Below are 14,910 nucleotides of genomic sequence, written 5' to 3'. Positions count from 1 at the left end.
GGGCTTGTTCAGCTTCCCAGCTACATCTGAGGCTACCATAGTTTCTTCCTTAGGAAATCAGAACAGTGGAGGTTGGTCTGCTGAAGGGGAAAAGAGGTAAAACCTAGGGAGCTGTGGAATAGCTGCATTTTCTGTCTGGGACTGTGCAGCAGAGAAAGCAACGCAATATCACCGCATTATAGACGAGGAAAATCAAAGGTCAGAGAGATTATGTGGCTTGCCTAAGGTTGCACATTTGGTACGATTCTTACAGAACTAGAATCCGGCTTTTCTCAGTTCAAGCGTGGGGCAGGAAACAGCTGGGTCAGAGCCGCCCTAAGAGCTCAGAACATGTGTGAGACTTGGGGCAGAGGGGTGGTCATAGCCTGGCCAGCCACCCCAGAAAAAAGGCAGGCCAAGCGCAAGCACTCAAAGATATCTCACTATGCTCATGACATCAGAGAATCCTGGTGCTTAAAATGTCCCTCGCTAGGCTCAAAGATTAGCTCTAGAGCCTGGACGCAGAGAGCACCTAGAGAGAATTTACACCGCCTAACTCTGCAGCACCTGGACAGCCACAGTCCCCCGGAAACTACCACTCCCACTATGCACGGCGACAGCGTGGACTAAACCTGGGATAAACTACAACTCCCAGAATTCCTTGGGTGGGAGGCGCGAGCGCGGAGGAGCGGAGGGGCGTAGCACGTTGTCGGCGCGGGACCGTTAAATTTGAAACTTGGCGGCTGGACCTGAGGGCTTGAGGTGGCTGGTTCGCGAGGGAGTCAGGTGCGTCGTTTTTTCGGGAGCGCCCTCCGGTCGCTTCAGTACGTCGAAGGGCAGGTTGCAGAAGGACGCCCAGGCGGTCTGCGGCCCTGAAGAAAGGCCCTCGGCAGGACGAGGCCCTGAGCCGGGAATGCAGGATGGCGGCGATGCAGAAGGAAAGGGGTGCGCCGAGGTAGGTACCGGAGAAGGGCGGCCGGGAGCTGGGCCTGCGAGCTCCGAGGGTGCCTGGCAGGTGACAGAGGCTTCGCTCAGAGCAGCCCAGGAGAGCACCGGCACGGTCAGGAGAAGAGCAGGCTCGGCCGGATCCTCCTCCCTGCTGGAGTCGGACGCAAGCGGTGGAGGTGAAAGCGCAGAGCAGGGTTAGCATCGACCTCAGTGCGGTGAGGGCGCGTGAGAATCATGCTGCATCCAGCTTCAAAGCCAAGGAGGCTGTGGGACGCCAGGGGTCCAAAGAGCTTGGAATTTGTCGTGTGTTCTGTGTTGGTATCTCAGCCCAGACGTTTGCTAGCTCTTTGACCTTGGACACGTCTTAATATGGAAAACGCTGCTGTTAACGCTACCTCGCCGGGTTCTGGGAGAATTCAGAGTAGCTGTAAAGTAACTGCCTCCAAGTAAGTGCTCAGCACATGGTAGGTGCTAGCATTAAGCTAGTAGCACAGTTAGAAATCTAAAAAGCCCTTGTCTGCATGCTGGCTGCTCTTCCTTATTTATACATATATAAGCTCTTACTCCTATCCTCCTGAAGCTTAAGTTCTGGGGTGGGATGAGGGTAGGGGCAACAGACAATAAACAAGATAAATAAGCTAAAAGTTAGATGGTGGTCGGTACTAAAAAAATAAATAAATAAAACATTTGGGGGTGCAATTTTCGATAGTTTTGAACAGAGGGCCTCACTGAGAAGGTGTCATTTGGGTCAAGACTTGAAGGAAACTCAAGAGCTAGTCCTGCATAGATCTGGGGGCGGGGGCGGGGAAGTACAAAGGCTGGTGGGTGAGAGTTGCGGGAGGGAGGCGCACTGGGCCAGTATCTGGAGCAGAATGAACCAGAGTAAAAGGAAGCGAAGTAAAAAAGGTGGGGATGCAGGCATTGTAAGGACTTGGCTTTTACTCTGTAGTTGAAAGTTATTGGAAGGTTTTGAGCAGAGGAGAGACATGATCTGACATGTGTTTAAATGGGATCACTTTGGCTGCAGTATTGGAAAGACTAAAGGTAGAAAAGGGTGGAAGCAGGGAGACCGGTTTAGAGGTTATTGAAATATTCCAGGCAAGAGAAGATGGTGGCCTGAGCCAGGCTGGAGACAGTGGAGATGGTGAGAAGAGATTAATTTCTGGATATGTTTTGAAGGTAGAACCTACAGGACTCGCTGAGTGACTGGCGGGGTGGGTGGTGGGTGAGTGGAGTGTCAAGGTTAGCATTAAGAATTTTGACTTGAGCAACTGGAAAAATGAAATTGCCGTTTATTTGAGATGAGGGAAGGACCAGGTCTTTGAGGAGGCAAGAGGAGGAGGAGGAGGGATGGAGGAAGCAATCCAGCTCAGTTTTGGATACTATTTAATAGAGATAATGGGCTTCCCTGGTGGTGCAGTGGTTGAGAGTCTGCCTGCCGATGCAGGGGACACGGGTTCGTGCCCCGGTCCGGGAAGATCCCACATGCTGCGGAGTGGCTGGGCCCGTGAGCCGTGGCCGCTGAGCCTGCACATCCGGAGCCTGTGCTCCGCAACGGGAGAAGCCACAGCAGTGAGAGGCCCGCATACCACAAAAAAAAAAAAAAAAAAAAAAAAAAGAAATAGTTTAATTGCTATTTTAAAAGCAGGAGAAGAAATTTAGATGAACTTAGGAAATATTTATTCAGTGCTAACTAGTGTTAGATCCTATATTAGAGCATGAGAAAATAAAAATAAATGACATGGCCCTTACATTTACAGGATTCACACAAAATCGTTAAAAAGATATGAGTAGTTACAACCTAAATTATTATTAATCACTTACAGTTTACTTTCTTGAAGGAAGTTTTCAGCTCTCATTTAGACTGAGGTCTCACATAACTTTCACTTTGTTTTGAAGAATAGTGCCTATCTGTTTTAAACCCAGAAATAGTGTCTCTCAGCCAGAAGTAAGCTTCTCTTTGACCATTGCAGAGCTCTGAAGTTCAGAGTACATACCCTTTGTAGTGATTACCTCCAAAAACCTTTTGGGGATTCCCCCCATAGAATTGGTAGAATTGGGGTAGCCATTTGTGACCAGTAAACTGTATTTTTGTCTGCTTCTGCTCTTGGCTACCCGTATACATAAACTTCAGTTTTAAGTCATCAGTTGAAACATGGGGTGTTAGTCTGATAAACACGTTGCTAATTTTAAATTAAACTAGATGATGCATTCAGTTGTAGGCATCGAACTGCTTTTTGTCTACTTTGCCAAATTTATAATACTTTTTTCCCTTTTTTTTTTCCTGCCATAAACTTTCTTCTTATAATATTGTTCACAATACCCTAGCCATGTTCTCTCTTCCATTAGGCAATAGTACAGCCGTAAACTTGGAAACCAGGTCACAGAAAGGCTCAGAAGCTTAGGAGTATAATAACACTACTAATGTGCCAACCCACTATATTCAACCCACAGATCATGATCACTTTTCTGAAAACATTTACAATAATCTAGTGTTATAATAACTCAGTGTTGGTATGAGATTTACTTTTGTTTCCCTCTTCGCAGTGAAGTCATGTCCTTGGAGGGAGATGAATGGGAGCTGAGTAAAGAAAATGTCCAACCTTTAAGGCAGGGGCGGATCATGTCCACACTTCAGGGAGCACTGGCACAGCAAGAATCTGCCTGTAACACTACTCTTCAGCAACAGAAACGGTATGTAGAATGGTTGGGGCTCAACCTGTCATCATTTATCCCCAGTTTGGTAGGTAATGTGGGTGTGGACCCGTGCAGTATGGCATGAGGAGTACTAAACTACTCTTCAAAAGCTGGTAGGATGAGACTCTGTTCCTCTCCTGCTTTCTCATCACACAACAGCTATCTAAAGATCTCCTCAAGTGCACTTAAGAACAAGAGCTATGGGATTTCATTTCATTGTGGAGCAGCCAAACTCTTGTATCAATAGAAATATTTCTCAAACAGGGAGAACTGATAAGTAAAGCAAGTATCATTTTACAGTATTTCACAAAAGTATTATGTCATTCTGGATCCCTAAACAGAATGAACTCTGAGAGTAATCAGTTAATGAAATTGCTTCTTTGGATTCTGAATACTGAGGGAGAGTGAATCTGCTATCTTTTATGTGTACTCAATTATTAACTTTCTAGGAAAGTATTTTCGAGAATGTGCCAGAAAGAAATAGTGGTCTCCAAAGAAAATGTAAACCTCAGAGAAACTGAATTTAACAAACTCAGGATAATGAAAAGCTGAAAAATACCACTACATTATTCAAATGGACCTATGGAACTTGCTCTCCTCTGACAAATGTTTTGATAAATACACTTTTTTCAAAAAAGTAAAGTATCAGTTTCTACCTTCAGTCTCGTGACAAAATTCTGATATTATAGGCAAATTATCATTTTTTATACATACTTTATTTATTTTATTAATTTTTTGGACGTGCCACATGGCATGCAGTATGTTAGTTCCCCGACCAGGGATCCACCCCACAACCCCTGCAGTATAAGCACGGAGTCTTAACCACAGGATGGCCAGGGAAGTCCCCAAATTATCATAACTTTGATAGAATGTGATGAATATCCTTGTTCATCTCTTTGGATCTTTAAAAGCATTGAATTTTATGGCTTTGTTTCGCAGATGGTGTTCTATTCTTAAAGCTTCTTGGTTCTGTGACGTTGTGCTAGTTTTTCCACGTCACTAACTCTTCCTTTTTTCTTGTTGGCTTCCTACTGCATTTTATCTAAGTCTCTGTTCTTTGTCCTCCGTTCTCATTCCATATTCAAATTTTCCAGGATTGTTTAACTACTATTTACATCTCTTACTTGCCTTCTATCGATAAATGTCTTTTTATCTACCTATAACATATAATTAGATAAATGTTTCACTAATATATTAAATACTGAATCTTTTCTCTCATAAATGACCTATCTTTTTCTACTCCATTTTGATTAATGGTACCAAAACTCATCTGAATGATCTTACCTCACTGCCCTCTCACTCTAATTTTATTTAGTCAATTACTAAGGATTTGTGGTTTTAAATTTTTTTTTATTTATTTATTTTTTGCGGTACGCGGGCCTCTCACTGTTGTGGCCTCTCCCGTTGTGGAGCACAGGCTCCGGACGCACAGGCTCAGCGGCTATGGCTCACGCGCGCAGCTGCTCCGCGGCATGTGAGATCTTCCTGGACCAGGGCACGAACCCGTGTCCCCTGCATCGGCAGGCGGACTCCCAACCACTGCGCCACCAGGGAAGCCCATGTGATTTTTATTTTTAAAGTATAATTTACATGCAGTGAAATGCTCAGATTTTTAGTTAGTTTTAAGACATTTCAAGACACAGAACATTTTTATTACCTCAGAAAGTTCTCTCATGCCCCTTCCCAATCAATCTTCCTCTCCCTCATGAAGCAACCAGTGATTAGATTTCTATCACCATAGGTTATTTTGTTTATTCTAGAATTTTATATAAATGGAATCCTACAGTTCTTTCAGTATGTTTTTTAGCCTTTTTCATGTTGCATGTATCAGTAGATTTTTCCTTTTTATTACTGAGTAGTATTCCATTTGTTTATCCATTCAGTTGATGGACAAGTAGATTCTTTCCAATTATGTGCTTTATGAATAAAGCTGCTATGGGCATTCTTGCATAAGGCTTTCTGTGGACATAGATTTTCATTTCTCTCAGAATAGAATTGCTAGGTCATAGAATAAATGTATGTTTAATTTTTTAAGACACTGCTGGTTTTCCAAGGAGGTTGTAACATTTTACACTCCTATCAGCCATGTATGAGAATTTATTTGCTCCAAATCCACTCCCATATTTGATGGGGTGATTTATTTTCATTTTAACCATTCTGGTGGGTGTATAATAGTATCTCATTATGGTTTTGCTTCCTATCTCCCAGGTGACTAATGATGGTGAGCACTTTTTCACTTGCTTGTTGGCCTTTTATATATCTTCTTTTGTGGTGCATTTGTTTAGATATTTGGCCTAGTTTTAAAATTGGATTGCAGGAGTTCTTTATATAGTCTGTATACAAATCCCTTATCTAATATATGTGTTACAAATATTTTCTCCCAGTCCATGGCTATCTTATTTTCTTGGTGGTATTTTTTGACAAGCAAAAGTTTTTTGTTTTTGTTTTATTTTTGAATTTTGTTTATACAGCAGGTTCTTATTAGTTATCCATTTCATACATATTAGTGTATATATGTCCATCCCAATCTCATCCCACCATCCCCACCACCACTTTCCCCTTTGGTGTCCATACATTTGTTCTCTATACCTGTGTCTCTATTTCTGCCTTGCAAACCGATTCATCTGTACCATTTTACTAGGTTCCACATATATGTGTTAATATACGATATTTGTTTTTCTCTTTCTGACTTACTTCACTCTGTATGACAGTGTCTAGATCCATCCACGCCTCTACAAATGACCCAATTTTGTTCCTTTTTCTGGCTGAGTAATATTCCATTGTATATATGTACCACATCTTCTTTATCCATTCGTCTGTTGATGGGCATTTAGGTTGCTATCATGACCTGACTATTGTAAATAGTGCTGCAATGAACATTGGGGTGCATGTGTCTTTTTGAATTACGGTTTTCTCTGGGTATATGCCCAGTAGTGGGATTGCTGGGTCATATGGTAGTTCTATTTTTAGTTTGTTAAGGAACCTTCATACTGTTCTCCATAGTGGCTGGATCAATTTACATTCCTACCAACAGTGCAGGAGGGTTCCCTTTTCTCCACACCCTCTCTAGCATTTACTGTTTGTAGATTTTCTGATGATGCCCATTCTGACTGGTGTGAGGTGATACCTCATTGTAGTTTTGATCTGCATTTCTCTAATAATTAGTGATGTTGAGCAGCTTTTCATGTGCTTCTTGGCCATCTGTATATCTTCTTTGGAGAAATGTCTATTTAGGTCTTCTGCCCATTTTTGGAATGGGTTGTTTGTTTTTTTAATATTGAGCGGCATGAGCTGTTTATATATTTTGGGGATTAATCCTTTGTCCATTGATTCGTTTGCAAATATTTTTTCCCATTCTGAGGGTTGTCTTTTCATCTTGTTTGTAGTTTCCTTTGCTTTGCAAAAGCGTTTAAGTTTCATTAGGTCCCATTTGTTTATTTTTGTTTTTATTTCCATTACTCTAGGAGGTGGATCAAAAAAGATCTTGCTGTGATTTATGTCAAAAGAGTGTTCTTCCTATGTTTTCCTCTAAGAGTTTTATAGTGTCCAGTCTTACATTTAGGTCTCTAATCCATTTTGAGTTTATTTTTGTGTATGGTGTTAGGGAGTATTCTAATTTCATTCTTTTACCTGTAGCTGTCCACTTTTCCCAGCACCACTTATTGAAGAGACTGTCTTTTCCCCATTGTATATTCTTTTCCCCATTGTGCTTCCTTTGTCATAGATTAGTTGACCATAGGTGCGTGGGTTTATCTCTGGGCTTTCTATCCTGTTCCATTGATCTATATTTCTGTTTTTGTGTCAGTAACATATGACAAGCAGAAGTTTTTAATTTTTTTTTTTTTTGGGCTGCATTTGGTCTTTGTTGCTGCACGCAGACTTTCTCTAGTTGCGGAGAGCGGGGACTACTCTTCGTTGAGATGCGTGGGCTTCTCATTGCAGTGGCCTCTCTTGTTGCGGAGCACGGGCTGTAGGCGCGCGGGCTCAGTAGTTGTGGCTCGCGAGCTCTAGAGCACAGGCTCAGTAGTTGTGGTGCAGGGGCTTTGTTGCTCCGCAGCAAGTGGAATCTTCCCAGAGCAGAGCTCGTACTCGTGTCCCCTGCATTGGCAGGTGGATTCTTAACCACTGTGCCACCAGGGAAGTCCAGAAGTTTTTAATTTTGATGAAGTTTAATTAATTAGTTCTTTCTTTTAGTGCGTTTTGTATCTTCTCTAGGAAATCTTTTCCTGCCCCAAAGGTGCAAAGATATTCTCCTGTGATTTCTTCTAACTTTATTGTTTTAGCTTTTATGTTTAAATTTATCCTTGAGTATGGTGTGAGGTTGGAGTAAAAGGTCTTCTGCATCCACCCCCACCCCCACCCCCACGTGAATATCTAGTTGTTCTGCCTCCATTTGTTGAAGAGATTATTTTTTTCTTTCCCCATTGAATTGCTTTGGGGCTCTTGTCAAAAATCATTTGACTGTATATGTGTGGATCATTTCTGAGCTCTCTATTCTGTTCCGTTGATCTAATTGTCTTTCTTTTCACCAATTATATATTGTCTTGATTAGCTTTATATAGTAAAGACTAGAATCAGGTAGCGTGAGTTCTCCAACTCTTGTTGTTCTTTTTCAAAATTGTTTTGGCTATTCTTGGTCCTTTGCCTTCCCATATTTTAAAATCATCTTGTCAGTTTCTAGAAAAGAGACTGCTGGGATTTGGGTTAGATTGCATTGAATCCATAGATAAATTTGGAAGATTGCTGATTTTTTTTTTTTTTTTTTTTTGGTGGTACGCGGGTCTCTCACTGCTGTGGCGTCTCCTGCTGTGGCGCACAGGCTCCGGACCCGCAGGCTCAGCGGCCATGGCTCACGGGCCCAGCCGCTCCGCGGCATGTGGGATCTTCCCGGACTGGTGCATGAACCCGCGTCCCCTGCATTGGCAGGCGGACTCTCAACCTCTGCGCCACCAGGGAAGCCCAAGATTGCTGATTTTTATCAGTAGTGTACATAATTGTGTCACCTTAGCTACATAATTGTGTACACTTTTCTAATTTTTCCTTTTCTTATAGTGTTGTTACCACCCAGGGTTCTTGGACTCTTTAATCAATAGAAATTGATAAGGGGCCAGACCAGAAATTCAGGCAAGGCTTTATTGGGACTCGTGCTGCAGGGAGCAAATAACAAGTTCCCCTGAGCTGGGGCGAGCTGGTTTCTTAAATGGGGTGAGGATAGGAGTGGGTCCAAGGGTTGGGCCAGAGGGGTGACTTGGGTGATCTGCCCACCCCCTTGGTGGTGCTGTGTGCAGGGATCATTAGCAGTACTCTGCTTTTGTTCCTGAAACCTCAGAAGTGGTGGGTTTTGGGTCTTTTTGGATCTTATTGTTCATAATTTGCCCCAACTGCAAATGTACACAGTTATTTTTAGTCCCTTATAGTTTCTTTGTATTCTGTTGCACAAGGAGACTTTTGTCCAGGTGCCAGCACTGCGGCAAAGGGTCCCAGGTCCCAGCCTGTCTCAGTGTTACCTGATTAGTCTTTTTGAAATCTTTACTTACCATATTCAAGATACTCTCCAATTGAAGAACCACTAGTGGCTTGAACAGGTAGAATCCAAACTCTTTAAATTTACATTTAAAGCATTCCCTTCTTACCTCTCCAGATACCTCCATTTATTCCCAATACTGACTTTATGTTATAGCTTAATTCCCTCTGGGTTAACTGTCCCCTTTTGACAATTTTATTCAATACTGATTTCCCTCTCTCTTGGAAAATTCCCTTTTTCTTTCAAATCTTGTGGTTCCTTCAGAGTCCCACCTTCTAAGATTGCTTCTATGATACCTCCTTTTGACTTCATAAAGCCTTTACTATCCATTCTTGGCAATTGTAATATACTGCTCTGTATTATTAATTTTTCATTTATGTATTGTCTTTCTTATTAGGGCATAAATTCCTTTGTGTCAGGGACTATTCTTTATGTCAAACATAACCCGTTATACAGTTTTTTTTTTCTTTTTTTTTTTTTTTTTGCCCCGGACGCGCAGGCTCAGCGGCCATGGCTTGCGGGCCCAACCGCTCCGCAGCATGTGGGATCCTCCCGGACCGGGGCACGAACCCGAGTCCCCTGCATCAGCAGGCAGACCCTCAACCACTGTGCCACCAGGGAAGCCCCTTATACAGTTTTTATTGATTAAGCATTTATCTAAATTGTGGTTTATTACCCAATACTTCCCCTCTATTCTAACTGGTCAGTCTTAACTTAGTCTTAGCCCTCTGCTTTCCCAGCTCTTTACAAAGTCATATTTCACACTTTCTCTGAAGCATTCCTCCAATTTATATGTGGTTTAATTCTTCTCTGACTAATGTTACCCATGGAATTTTTCTTTAAGATTCTTATTTCTATATATATCTGTATGTGTGTGTGTTTAGTTTTTTTTCAGTGCTATCAGATACATATAAAATAATAGCTGTCATTTATTGAGTACTTACTATGTCTAAACACTACACTTAAGACTAGTCAACCTAATAAGATAGATAGTATTATTATCCCCATTTTATAGATGAGGAAACTGAAAACAGTTTAAATAGCTTTTCTAATGTTACTCAGCTAGTGATTACTGGAGCTGCATTGGAACCTAGGGAGTCTTGTTCCAGAGATTTAAACTGCTGTGTAATACTTCTTTTCTATATGTTGTCTTGGAATTTCTCTAATTTCTGTATATTTTATTTCTTCTGTTATATTATCAGGCAGAATCCTGATTGTTTCTATTCTTTTTCTTTCTGTTTAATAAGCCCTCAAACTCCAGTGCAGTTATATAGGTTGATATTAAACACTTAATAATGAATAAAAATGAAGGTGATACTTGTTCATTTGGCTTTTATCACTATTGCTTATGCTCACATTTTCTGTTTAAATTTCAGGGAATTTGAATCTGAAATTCGATTTTATGCTGGAAATGACCCTCTGGATGTTTGGGATAGGTGAGTCTTTTTATTTAACAAGGACCATAGAAACTTAACAGGTGAGTCCTTATGGCCATGCATCTCAAACTGGATGTTTTGCAGACACAGATAAGCAAAATAATCATAGTGTATCTTCCTGAGGTGTGACTGTGAGCTATACCTGTCTATCACCATCCCCATTATTTCCCACAGGTATATGTTAGCAATATTTGGAAAAGTTTGAGGTATACTGGCTTAGGGCATGTCATTGAGGACCTCTAAATATACTGGTAAATATATCAGTATATTAGATATTTCTGCTTTAAAAAGTCCAGAATGGGTCTTGGAGCAAGATAATGTTAAACTTGAAAAATATTCTTTTCCTCTCTTCTCATTCAGGTATATTAACTGGACAGAGCAGAACTATCCTCAGGGCGGGAAGGAGAGTAATATGTCAACATTATTAGAAAGAGCTGTAGAAGCACTACAAGGAGAAAAACGATATTATAATGATCCTCGATTTCTTAGTCTCTGGCTTAAGCTGGTAAGTCTTTCTCAAGTGCCATCTGAGTTTAAAATATTAAACCAAGAGATTTTCTCTAGAGGTATCTTGTACACCAAAAAACTGAGCTGTTCAGTAGATACTAAACATTTAATAAATATTCAATATTTGTTAAATTGTTTCTACTTTAGAGGTGGATTTTACTATAAGGTTTTTTTATCCCTTTAAAAGTGATCATAAGGCCTGTCTTATTTCTCTGTAGGAGTGGGTTATTTATTGATTTTAAACATCATTGGGCCATGCAACTGTACTGGGGGAGGATGTGTAGGAGCCAACACATGGCAGTAGTACAATTGTTTGGGGAAAAGCTTTTGTAGGTGATTCTGGTATCCCTTTCTCCCAGCTTTTGAATCTTCACCATAAAAAAAAAGTGATGTTTATTTTTCATCTGTCTTTGGGTTTCTTTCACCTAGTATGTTGCTACAATTAAAAATATTGACCTGACCACTTTGTACTATCTTACTTGACATGTAGTTCTTTTAAGAACACTCTTGAGGATTTTTTTATGAAAATGTCTTTGTAAATATTATGGCCAGGGTTTCTTAGACATTAATTTCATTGCTTTTATCCTAAAAGAGATTAGAAAAAAAGCAAGTGATAAATATTTAGAATAGAATTTTAGATGATAGAATTAGATATTGGATATCTAATAATTTTTACTAAAAATTTTAAGTAAAATATATTTAAAAATTAAAAATACATTTTTAAAAATTTATTAAAAATAAGTAATTAGATAATTCTAAATAACAGAATATTTACAACCATTGTAATATGATAAAATACTAACACTGGAAATTAATAAGATTTCTGGCTAAAATATATCTCTTGGGGAGGACTTAACTTAAACTTCAAATAGTTACTAATACAGGAAGTTAGGTGAATCCTGAAGATATCATTATCTTGATTTCTGCAGGACATTTGACATATCTTGGCATCCTTATACAAGTTGGTGAAATTACCTTAGGGATAGTAGTTGGAATTTATAACAAAGGATGGCACACAAAGAATTCTAAACAGATTTGTTAGTATGGAGACTGTGGTTTCTGGTGGTACACTAATGGATTTTGTTCTTCATTCTATTCTATATAATATTCTTATGTGTGATTTATTAGAAGGTTGAACTAAATAAACCTCTAAAGTGACTTTTAATCCCAGGTTTCTGTGACTATATTTAGTTGGAGCTATTAAAAGTAACAATTGGAATAATTTCTCTGTTCACTTGTGTTAACCTGGTGCTTGGACTGAAAAGCAGTGATTATCGTAGAGTAAAAGACATAGTCTAAACCAGTACTCCTGAAAGAATGGTCTGTAGACTGTTCAAGATAAGTACAAAAATTGAGAGTAAGCATTTAGAAATTTTGTTAACAGTTTAGCATTGGCACAACATCTAAGCACATCCTCATTTTTCTGGTAACTTCTCTTTTTATTGTATTTTTAAAAAATATCAGTCAGTACCTTGATTTCAATGTGGTGAAACCTTGAACGGGGAACCCAACTGATCCTGACTCAAAAAACTGTAAGACAGTAAACTTGAATTGTTTTATGCTACTAAATTTGTGGTAATTTATGATACACCAATAGATGAATGCAATGGAAAAAAAAATCAGCAATGGAATGGAAACTTTTAAACACACACACACACACACACACACACACCCCTGTCTCCTTCACCACAGGTAATCTGAGAAGGACTGGTCTAGATAACCGTCAAATTCAAATTATCAGCTCTAGAGTGATCAGCAGTAATTTAAACTTTGCACCTGGAAAATAAGGTCCATATGAAACTATTTTGCTGTCTTTCTTAGTCAAGAGGAGTAAAGGTGGGTTTCTCACACTACTCTTTTGATTTGCAGAAAGATTTCTGCAGTCAGAGGTTTTTTTTGTTTTTTTTAAAATTTATTTTATTTTATTTATTTTTATTTTTGGCTGTGTTGGGTCTTCGTTGCTGCACGCCGGCTTTCTCTACTTGCGGCCAGCGAGGGCTACTCTTCGTTGCAGCGCTCTGGCTTCTCATTGTGATGGCTTCTCTTGCTGTGGAGCACGGGCTCTAGGTGTGTGGGCTTCAGTAGTTGTGGCACGCAGGCTCAGTAGTTGTGGCACACGGGCTTAGTTGCTCTGCGGCATGTGGGATCTTCCCGGACCAGGGCTCGAACCCGTGTCTCCTTCATTGGCCACCAGGAAAGCCCCAGTTATTTTTATAAAGGATAACTACAATCTAGCTAAGGAAATATTTGTTCTTAGAAAATATCCAGTATTTTTAGTTAAAAGTGTAAAATTGTTTTAATTTGGCTTTTTAAGGTTACCAAAAAGGTATGTTTAACTTTTGAATCTATTAATCTCACCATCTTATCCTTTTATTGATATTTATGTTATTTCTTAAGTGATCTCATTCAGCAGTCTGGAATAACCTGATATGTATTGGCTATCCCATGCTGTACCACAGCTATTCAGAAAGCCGTTAACGAAGTGCAGTCGATTTTAAGCTTTATTTATGTAGTAATAGATATCGAGGACTGGATCTTATACTGATAACGCATTGAGAATTATAACTTTGCTTGAAACACCATCACATATGGGAAAACATCTCTAATTCGGATAAGCAGAAAAACTGCATTTACTAAATTACTGCAAAATTAAAGTATAAAATACTAATTGTTTTTGTCAAAGATATAAATGGAGCATTTCATTTTTTCAGGCTTTTTCTACCAGACCCTGGGTAGGGACCTGAATATAGTAGATAGCAATGTTTTCTGCCTTCGTGGAGTTTACTTTTTTGAGGAAGACAGATGGTAAATGAACAGGAGAAAATGTTATCCTCCGCAGTAGTAAAAGAACTCCTAACTAGAACACTAAAATGCTACTTTCTATATGAAAGGAGAAACTTTTAAAAATAAGTATTATCTGTGAAATTACATTTGGGAATAACTGCTAACATTTTAAATTTGTAAAACCGTCTTAGAAAGCAATTTACTTTTTAACATAGTTCTACTTATAGGAATTTAAGGGAATAATGTAAATTGTGAAAGGCAGTATGCTTAAGGATATTTATTATACAATTATTTATATTAGGCAAAATTAGAAGTGGTTTATCAAAAAAATAGGAGAATAATTAAATGATGGGAGATCTACTACATGGAACATTTTTCACCCATTTAAAAATAATAATGAAGAGTAAGTAGCCGCATGGAAAAATGAATGATGCACTATCAAATGGAATAAAAACATTTAATTATGATTAAAACTGTAAAATGACAAAAATCCTTTTATCCTGGGTAAAGTGATACATGTTCCTTTTTTTCCCTAAGGGAAAAACAAAGACTGAAGAAAATACATAAAACTGTTAGTGGTGTGGGATTTTTAGTGATCCCTCTCTCCTCCCCTTCTTGCTACTAGAATTATCTACATTGTAACTGGTCTTATAAGGTCCCTTCTAAAATATAGATTTGACCATGTCATTTCTTTGCTTATAGCTCTCCTACCCCAACACATATAACATTGACTATCAAGTATATTTAAAATTGATTAGCTTGACTTTCAAGACTGTTCAGACCTTTTTTTCCCAAACTCCTGTCTTGCCTACACCCCTACAAATTTCTAGTCTTCAGTGTCTTTGCTTATGCTATTTTCTCTGCCTAGAATGCCCTTCGTTTTCCATTGTCTACCTTATGTAAGTCTATTCTTCCTTAAGTGCCACACTCAAATGTCATACCTTCTTAAAGTCTTTCCTCCCTATCTCTTTTTCTTACAAATTAATCTCTTTTGTCTATGTTTTAGGTCCTCCCAATATATTCCTTATAACATTG

At 39.3% G+C, this 14,910-nt stretch overlaps 1 protein-coding gene across 1 annotated transcript in view; it reads left to right on the top strand.

The window, feature by feature from the left end:
* The first annotated feature begins 799 nt into the window (after positions 1-799).
* The window catches only part of BUB1B (BUB1 mitotic checkpoint serine/threonine kinase B), a 58,422-nt gene continuing 44,311 nt past the window's right edge, over positions 800-14,910 (top strand). Inside the window, exons 1-4 of the mRNA XM_030842957.2 lie at positions 800-934; positions 3,475-3,621; positions 10,525-10,584; positions 10,945-11,089. Of these exons, the coding sequence (XP_030698817.2) occupies positions 900-934; positions 3,475-3,621; positions 10,525-10,584; positions 10,945-11,089 (387 nt within the window). The 5' untranslated portion in view covers positions 800-899. The remainder of the gene's footprint in view (positions 935-3,474; positions 3,622-10,524; positions 10,585-10,944; positions 11,090-14,910) is intronic.

The sequence above is a fragment of the Globicephala melas genome, chromosome 2 (assembly GCF_963455315.2).
Source record: "Globicephala melas chromosome 2, mGloMel1.2, whole genome shotgun sequence".
NCBI classification, from domain to species: domain Eukaryota; kingdom Metazoa; phylum Chordata; class Mammalia; order Artiodactyla; family Delphinidae; genus Globicephala; species Globicephala melas.
Note: the sequence above shows the minus strand (reverse complement) of the source record. Positions and strands in the feature narration are given on the sequence as shown.